This window comes from Sminthopsis crassicaudata, chromosome 2 (genome assembly GCF_048593235.1).
Source record: "Sminthopsis crassicaudata isolate SCR6 chromosome 2, ASM4859323v1, whole genome shotgun sequence".
Classification (NCBI taxonomy): Eukaryota; Metazoa; Chordata; class Mammalia; order Dasyuromorphia; family Dasyuridae; genus Sminthopsis; species Sminthopsis crassicaudata.
The window spans coordinates 606,923,075-606,932,955 of record NC_133618.1 but is presented as its reverse complement, the minus strand read 5'-3'; the positions used below and the strand labels follow the sequence as shown (position 1 = coordinate 606,932,955).

General features: G+C 38.7%; 1 protein-coding gene across 2 annotated transcripts in view; it reads left to right on the top strand.

Annotated features, from left to right (window-relative positions):
- The first annotated feature begins 2,475 nt into the window (after positions 1-2,475).
- The window catches only part of MYOF (myoferlin), a 151,313-nt gene continuing 143,907 nt past the window's right edge, over positions 2,476-9,881 (top strand). For both annotated transcript variants that reach the window (XM_074295890.1, XM_074295889.1), the window contains exon 1: positions 2,476-2,713. In XM_074295890.1, coding sequence (XP_074151991.1) covers positions 2,626-2,713 — 88 coding nt within the window. In that variant the 5' untranslated portion in view covers positions 2,476-2,625. The remainder of the gene's footprint in view (positions 2,714-9,881) is intronic.

Here is a 9,881-nt window from a genome sequence, read left to right as displayed (position 1 = left end):
GGACTTGGTAACTGATTGGATATGGGAGCATATAGGAAGTGAGGTGTTGGGGATGATCCTTGGGTTGCAAACTTGGATGGATGACAGTGCTATTGATAAAAATATGAAGGTGTGAAAGATGTATGGTTTTAGGGGGGAAATGGGTTCTTTTTTGGGAAGTGTTGAATTTGAAATGCTGATGGTACATTTGGATAGAGATGTTCAGTAGGCAGTTGGTAATGTCAGCCTAGGAGTCATTTGTATAGAGATGATAATTGAACCTATATGGATAAAGAAGAAACAGAGACAGAGATGGAGAGAGAGACAGAGACACAAGAGACAGACAAAGACAGAGAGACAGAGAAGAGGAAAGGAGAGAAAAGAGGAGAGGAGAGGAAGAAAAAGAGAATAGAGGGAGATACACATAGCTGTAAAGACAGATTCAGAAAATGAAAAAGAGACAAAGGGAGCAGGAAGGGGAAGAAAGGGAGAGAGTGCAGCAAGAACAGAGAAGGTGAAGGCCCAGGGCATAGTCTTGAGTATATACATTTAAGAGGCAGAAGAATTATTATGCAGCAAAGGAAACTGGGGAGTGTTTCAATAGGCATGAGATGAACCAGAAGAAAGAAGTTTCTAGAAGCCAAGGAAGAGAAAAGGTTTTCAGGAGGCTGTTTTGGACAATATCAAAAGCCACACACACAAGGTCAGATAAGTGGAAGGTGGAGAAAAAATCCATTGGAATTAACAGTTAAATCACTGGAAAAGAAACAGTTTCACACACAGTTAAATCACTGGAAAAGATACAGTTTCAGTATAGGTATAGGATCCAATCCTTGGGATTGGAGGAATGGAAAGTGAGGAAATGAGGATAGAGAGTAGTGATAACTTATCATTACTTTTTAGAAATTTTAATTTCTAGAGGCAGCTAGGTATCGAAGTGCATAGAGCACCAGCCCTGAAGTCAGGAGGACCTGAGTTCAAATGTGACCTCAGACACTTAACACTTCCTGGCTGTGTGACCCCAGGCAAGTCACTTAACCCAATTACCTCAAAAGCAACAAAAAAATCAATTTCTAAATGATAAATAAGTGATACATTTTGAAGGGGTGGCAGGGACAAATGAGTATTTTCTAAGAGTGGAGCACTTGAATTTATTAATAGACAGCAGGGAAGAAATCAGGAGAAATGGAGAAATCCAAAAACGTGTGAGAGTAAAAGACTATTATGACTAACAACTTTGATTATCTAACAGTTATATAGATCTTTAAGATTTACAAAATACTTTGCAAAAGTTTTGTCATTAAAGTTCTACAACATTATATAGCAAGTACTACAGATGTGGTCTCTCTTTAAATATGAGGAAACTGAAGCTCTAAGAAGTTGATTGACTTTGCCCATGGCCACATAGCTAGGGGCAGGAAGGAGTGGAAGTGAATGGAATGGCAGGTCTGAGTTCACATACAGCCTCAGACATTTACCAGCTATGTGACCCTGGGCAAGACATTTAATCTTGTTTGCCTCAGTTTCTTCATCTGTAAAATGAACTGGAATAGGAAATGGAAAACCACTCCAGTATTTCTCCCAAATGGGGGTCCAAAGAGCTGGACACGGCTGAAGTGACTAAAATTCAACAAAACAATACGATGAGTTTAAGGTGAGATATCAAATGAAGCCTTTTGGACTAAAAGGGCAGCACTTCATTCATTATATCATCTTCCAAGGATAAGGTCTTGGTGGATTTGAGAGGGGGTGGGGTCAAGGAATTGGCCCTGGTAAGGAAAAGAGCCACTTTCTTGGAGATAGAAGCAAAGGAGGGAAGAATCAGGGCTGATGGAGAGAACTTTTGTGATATGGAGAAGGAAAATCAGTTAATGACTTCAATTTCTCAGTAAAGAGAGGGAGAGGGGAGACAAAGGCACAGGAAGTATGACAGCGACGTCCAAATTTCCTTCTATTAGCAATGACACCTAATCAAAGACTACTTGGCATTTAAAACCCCGATATTTAAGCGTAAAACCTTGTACCCTACAGCTATTCCCAAGTCGTGCAGAAGGGGGAGCATCTTGCTTAATTTTGAACACTGTAAGTAGATACCTATGGGTGTGTGAGAGGGGAGAAAGGTACAGTTTAAAATGAACGGTACCATGGCTGATCAAAGTTAAAGACCTTTCTCTCCAAAACTCGGGCACCTCCTATGGTGTCTCTTTAGTTACCTTCTGCTTCAGTAACTGCTGCGGAAAGAATCAAACTAGCATCATTTTCCAGTTTTTTTCCCACATTATTCATTAACCCTACATCTATTTTAGTTCTCCATATGACACGTTAATATTTTTAGTTGGAGTTTTAAGAGGTTTCACTTCTGTCTTTTCCGGATTTCACAAGGTATTACTACTGCTAGTTTCTGAGTAAGAATGGGGTTTGGGGGTATCGGTTTACGGATTGCCTGTGGTAAATAATCTGACAGAGATCCACCCATTTGACTTTTTTTTTTAATTCCACTTCTCCCCTCCCCCCCTTCATTGTAAGCAAATCATTCCCTGCCTTCTTTGCTCGGCTAGTTCTCGGAGGAGTCGCAAGCCCAGATGCAGAACTACCTTCCCAAACTTCATTTTCCTAATTTAGCAGCTTCTTGCAAGTCCAGCCACCATGCTTCGCGTCATTGTGGAGTCCGCGAGTGATATCCCTAAAGGGAAATTTGGGAAACCGGATCCAATCGTTTCGGTTATTTTTAGGGGTAAGACAACTTTATTTCTTAGTTCCAGGATCATGTTTGGATTTTGATATTCTGCAATTTCTCCGCTAGAGTTAGTTGTTTCATGATCTTGATAATAAGGTGATTGTTCTGCTTGCAAAGTCTGTGATCAGTGGGCTCTTGTTACCTGTATAGAAGAGGAAATGAACTTGATTATCTTGGATGCTCTCTCTCTTTTCCCCTTCTTCCCTCCTCCCTTCCCCCTAAGTTTTCGAGACTTATCCCAAGAACTGAAATTTGAGCCTCCGGGGGAAAAATGATTGCTTTGCTTTTTAAAGGAGCACATTGACTTATCTATTCTGGTTTCTGTTATTAAAAAGTCTGTAGAGGTTTTAGTTGCAAATTTCAGGGTTTTTATACATAATTCCTTCTGTCAGCCATAAACCTGTTTTAAAAAATAGTCAGCTGTTCGAGCAACTCATGCTCACCAATGTAATTTCATGGTGGTAATCCTCTGGCTGTTGTATTTTTGGCGATGAAAAATGGGGGTCGTAGGATCATAGTTCTAGAACTAGAGGGGAAATCAGAAGTCCTCCTCACCTTTACAGATGAAGAAACTCAGGCTGAGAAAGATTAAAAAAAAAAAAAAAAGCCGTGCCCAAGGCCATATAATTAGTCTGTAGAAAAGCCAGGGTTCGAAGCAAATCAAAAGATCAAAGACCTCCCCCCTTTTAAATCTTTAATTATTTATTTATTTATTTTTACAAATGAGGCAACTGTGTCCTAGGGATGTTAAATGGCTTTTTGAAGGTCATACAAAGAGTAAATGTCTGAGGTGGATTTTGAGCCCAGATGTTCCTTTTTCCTCTAGCTATGATTTGTGGTTAGTTAATTGCTATTATTTTTCTCGTTTTCTTGATGTTTTTCTTTCTAGGTGGGAGCTAACTTTTGGGGGTTTGAGGGATTGCTTATTAAGTTCTTTATTATTCGAGGGGTTTCTTTATTGGAGAGATTCCTATGCTACTGGTGGGCTGGGGGAGACCAGATTCTAGTCTCACTTTGCTGACTTTGTGTGACCTTGGGGGCATGTTAGTCCCTTCGGGCTATGGATCCCTCACTTATTAAATGAAAGGGTTGGAATATCTAAGATCTCTTCCAATTCTAAACTTCTATGAATTTTTAAGAAAGTTAATTTTTTTCTAAACTCCTGTCTCTGATGATGGTGTTTGATGTAGCTGGAAGTCAGTTTCTAAGTTTTTAGGAACTGACCATTGGCCATCTGCAAACACAGATACTAGATACCATAATAATTAGAGGGTAAAGGATGAGAGGTGAAAGGTGAAGGCAAAGAATAGAAACCTAAACCTATTCTTCTCTGGGAATGAAGTTTCTTCTTTGCTTTGTGGATCTTTGGGCCTTTTCTTTTCCTTTTTCCTCCCCGGTCCAATGCAGTTCCATTTAATTCAATCAGCTTCTTGTGGCTGTTGGCATCAACATTATTATTACTGGATTGAAGAGACATTTTTTTCTCTGCTGTGTGCAGGGCTCTTAAGTGAGAGGTAGCATAGCATAGTTAGAGACCAAGCCATGAAAATAGGAAGATGTGTCAGACTAGGTGCATGCCCTGGGGCAAGTCAATTAATCTCTCTCTGCTCCTGGCAATTAAGGTGATAAATTGAAGCATAGGGTTGATTTGCATTGGTACATGGAGTTTCTGTCTCAGGTTCAATCCAAAAAAAAAAAAAAAAAAAAGTATGTGGAAAGGGAGTGGGGAGGGTAACATTATGTTAGTATTATTGTCTAGAGAGTAGTTGGAACCTCTTGCTAAAATATGACTAAGGAATCAGGTATGACTCACTTAAAAACAACACACGCTTATATAATGCCTTATTATTACAAAGTACCTTATAAAAATTACCTATTTTAGTTGTGATAGGGGCACAGGTCTTAGAGCATAAAAGAATCTCAGAGGCCATTTTGATCAACCCCAAATTTGATGTCAATGGTCCTCAGTTACCTAGTCTGGAGAGCTTTTGGCAAAAACAGAAAACAGGTTTGGGGAGGAGAGAATGTGAAAAATGATTTACCCATGGTTAATCTGTCCTCTGACACTGTGTGACCCTGGGCAAGTCAAGTAACTATTTGTCTCAGTTTCCTCAACTGTAAAACAAGCTGGAGAAGGAAATGGAAAAACCCCTCCATATCTTTGCCAAGAAAACCTCAAGTAGGGTCACCAAGAGTCAAACACAACTCAACAAGAATGGAGCTCATGGGTGGCAGAACCAACATGACGGTTGTCTTTAAGTATGTGCAAGGTTATCTTATGGAAGAGGAATTAGACTGTGCCTTGGGGAAGACACTGTGTGGTATGGTTGGGTGAACGGGGAGAGAATGGGAGAGAAGGGAAACCATGGATCAACTCCTGGGGAAAAAATGTGCTGCTCCCAATATCAGTGTCCTGGACTAAGTCTCACTCTCCTTGACTACTCATCTATAGGGAGAAAGAAAGGGAAAGACTAAGGGATCTCTAAGATCTCTTGTAGTTCTGGCATTTTATGATTCTATAAGGATAATCTATTTTTTTTTGAAATCCTAAAGAATCCTGGGTTCCTTTAAGCATCTGTGCATTACATTCATGTATGTATATAATGTATAAAGATGCCTTTACCCAGGACTGAAATTTAGAAACTACTTGGATGAAATTTGGCAAAGTCTGAAAAGTACAAGAGAAGGATAGTGAGTCAAAATAGAGCATGTCTGACTTATTGATAGTTAAGATTCAAGACTATTATGGAAAAATGACTTGGTTCCTTGAATGATTATGAGTTACTCTAAGAAGCTGGATTACAAAACCAAGTGCTGAGAGAGAAATTGAAGATTTATGTTTAAAAAAAAAAAGCACAGACCACCTAAATGGCCACTCTGAATTGGCATTTCACTCCATTCTCTTTTTTCAAACATTGTCCTTGTAAATTGAGGCACACATCCTAAGGAATGTGGATTTCTTTCCCCAAAGGAAAAAGGATCTTGGGTACCCTTTTTCCCAAAAGGGAAGTAAATCTGAGAGACAAGGCCTATGAAATCAAGAGTGATCTTTATTAGCAGGTATAACTTGATCATTTGGAGCAGACAGCCTTATGCTGAAACAGCTCAATTTGGGAAAACAGGGGCATGGTTTATATTATTTTCAGATAAAGGTCAGGGATTGGACTAGTCCAAGGAGAGAAAAGGATGTGTCTCCAGCATGAAGGGAGGGAAAGTGGCAGAAAGCAGAAAAGTGAGGAATTCCAGATTCAAGGACTGATTTTTTGATCTGTCCATCAGAAAGAACACAGACAGTTTAAGGCTCATACATAAACATAAAGATAGGAAGATGTCTCTGAAAGTCCCATAAAAATAGGATGTTTTGGGAATCCGAGATTAACTGATAGCTTGGGTGATTGTCTTTCATTCCTGAAGAGGACCAAAATGACATCACTATGTTGGAGTCAAGTTACCGTGTGTCTAACTTTGACTCTTCAGACCCATATAGGCTTGGAATGCTCTCTCACAAATAATCCATGTGAACATTTGGGATGGAGAGGTCTCTAAATTTGTGCATCTCATATTTCTTTGGAGCCACTGAAATTTTGTTTTGCTTATAGAATGTCTTCTTTAATGAGGGTACACCATGCTGGGCAGCTCTTTGTCAGCATCTTCCACGTCATTCTATCAACTCTAGACTTCTTCAGTGAGACCTTGAGATGATGGAGACAGAGATGATCTCTGCTGTCCCTCTTAGTGCTTGTTCATTTTCTTTTTATTTAACTTGACAGACAAGAACCTTTGATGGTTCTTGTATCTCCTTCACCCCATCTAGTTGAATGGCTTTCGGCAGGTTCTTTGAAGGATCAGAGAATCACAGATCTGTAACTGGAAGAAGAGATGTTAGACTTCCTTCCAAACTGAAGGTCTGTAGAGTTGTGCCAACCTCATTGTTGGATGCCTGTGGAACTTGGACAGCATACCAGCACCGTGCCAGGAAACTGAATTGCTTCCATTTGGATTGTCTCAGGAAGATTCTGAAGATCACCTGGCAAGATAAGCTATCAGATACTGAGATCCTTTCTCAAGCTAAACTGCCAAGCATTCCAAGTCTGTTACAGAGAGCACAACTCTAATGGGCTGGCCACATTGTTCCAATGCCAAGCTTATGCTTTTGTATATGAATTGGCCACTGGGGTTCTTTCTAACTCTCACTTTCTATGATTCTGTCATATTTGCACCATGTCCCTCAAATAGTTATGGTGAAGGTAACATTGTAAATTGCTAAGTACCGCAGAAAGGAAAAAACTTCATTACCTCTAAGTGAGAATACTAATTCCTCATTGGCCTACAGCTCAGAAGCTGCCTGAAGACTCTTCTTAAGTTCTGTGATTCATCAGCAGAGTGCTTTGATTTATGCAAAAGATATGTGTCTAAAGAGTTGTATGCTATTATAAAAATGGAAGTTTCCTCAATTGAACACTTTTCTTTCATTTTGGGGTGAGGTACAAGCAGAGTCTATAGGGATTCTTTTTCTGACCAAGTTTCTATGACTATCAGAGTTGGACATGAGTGATGACTTGCCATGGTTTGTGAAGCAATAGAGGTTTTCAGTTCTCTGCCATTTAAGGGAACCACGCAGCTGACAGGACGCAGACACAATTTTCCCAATCAGCTGGCTACTCCTTTCACTTTTAGTGTTGTGATTATCCAAAGAATTTCTGGGATTTGTTTTGATTTGACTTGAGTTTCTTTGAGCACTTGCAGCAGATTATCTCTGCTCTGGCTCTGTCTGCTTCCTCTGGCTGGTAACCTCCTACCCTTTTCTAAAACTTCTATATACTTCATGCTGGAAAATTTCTCGTCCTGTGACTGAACATGTGGGACCTCAGTGGTTAATCCAGGGGTATCCCTCCCTATGGTATCAGAGATGGGAAAGCAGCAGGCCTGCCTGATACAGAACTTACATACTCTTTATATAATCCTGAGCTAGTTATCTTGATTTGGAGGTGATAAAGGATTCAGGGGACCCGATAATCAGCTAGAAGGAGTGATGAGAGGTGGCAAAACTTAACATGTATAGTTTGTGGCAGCCATTTTTGTAGTGGCTAGAAACTGGAAAATGAATGGATGTCTATCAATTGGAGAAAGGTTGGGTAAATTGTGGTATTATTGTTCTGTAATAAATGACCAGCAGGATGAATACAGAGAGGATTGGAGAAACTTACATGAACTGATGCTGAGTGAAACGAGCAGAATCAGGAGATCATTATACACACCAACAATACTATAAAAGGATCAGTTCTGACGGATGTGGCTCTCTTCAACAATGAGAGGATCCAAATCAGTTCCAATTGATCTGTAATGAACAGAACCAGCTACACCCAGAGAAAGAACATTGAGAAATGAGTATGGACCACAACATAACATTTCCACTCTTTCTGTTACTGTTTGCTTGCATTTTTGTTTTTTCTTCTCAGGTTATTTTTACCATTATTCTAAATCTGATCTTTCCTGTGCAACAAGATAACTGTATAAATATATATACACATATTGTATTTAACATACACTTTAATTTATTTAACATGTATGGGACTAGCTGGCATCTAGGGAAGGGGGTAGGGGGAAGGAGGGGAAAAGTTGGAACAGACGTTTTTGCAAGGGTCAGAGTTGAAAAATTACCCATGCACATGTTTTGTAAATAAAAAGATATAATAAAAAATAAAATTTAAAAAAATCTTAGACATATCTAGTCAAAACCATCACTGTTATTTACCTTCCTTCTTCTTAAAGACCCCCCACATACATAGTATTCTTGATTGTCTGTGCCTTACTTTAGTCTCCTATTAGGCCTCTGTCCTTCCTTTGTGTGAGTTTAAAATGTACTGTCATAAAAGCCTATGGCTTTATAAATTCATTACCTGCCTGACTTTTTCGAAGTCCCTTTTAAGTCTCCAAACTTAGTTTGTAAGTAAGACAAATCATAGGATGAAAGGCAAAAAGGGGATCTCCTGAGAGTGTTACCATTATGGCATATTAAATACTTTAAAAAGCAACAGGATTTAACCTACTGAGTCATTAATACCACTTCCTGGAATTAGGAGTTTGGAGACTTTCCATCCAAATGGCCCAACCCTACTTAAACTTAGCTTATTTCAGAAGTCCAGTACATAGAGACTTAGTGTGCCAGCTCCTAGCTATTTGTACAAGTGGAGCTCCTTTTAATTAATTGACTTTATTTTCTTGGTAGTATGAAGCACCTACTCTCAGCCTCTAGATATTATTATTTTTTCCCCTTTTTGATGATATTGGATAAGTTACTAGATTCATCTTCTTGCCCTTCTTTGATATTTTTATTCACTGATGGTTACAAAATCTGAAAGCTTCTAGGGATTTTAAAGATCATCTCATTCAATTTTATAGAGAAGGAAATTGAGGCCCTAAAAGATTGTCTATTGAGGGAAGTCCGGTAAGAAGTTAAGTGACAGAGGCAAAGTGAAGACTAAAGTCTTCCAATTCATAGGGCAAAACCACACTGCCTCAGGCATTGTTTCACTATTGTCCAGAACAAGTAGCATATTGTTGACACTGAATTTGCATTTTATTTTTTCACCTAGTAAACATCTGTTTTTTCCGACTCTATATTTTGATAATCAACAACTGATACTTTGTTTTTACATAATTTTCATTTCTAAATACAGGATGCCCCCCCCAAAGTCTTTTTATTTAGCAAAGTATGAAATTGCACTAAGACTTTTTGGGATACTTTCTATAACCTTTTCTCCTTTTCTTACCCAGTGAACCATCTTTAGTAATAAATAATAAAAGAGAAAGGAGGGGGAAAAAAGAAAGCAGTTTCATAATCAATCTATCAATTTCATCAGATGGAAACCCAATGAAGGAAGGGAGATAGATTTTTCAATCTATCTTTAGGTCCAAATTTGGTTACTGTAATTAGACTGTATTGAGGTCATTGTTTTGATATTCTTTTCATCTACATTGTGGTGGTTATTGTATGTGTTTTCTACTTATATCACTTTATATCTATTAATATGTCTTAATGTTTCTCTGTGTTCTTAATATTTCTTAATTTTTACAGTGCAGTTATATTACACTATACTCATGAACTGCAATTTACTGAGACTTTTCTCTCACCTCTTTAGGCTACATACTTAGCAGTAGCATT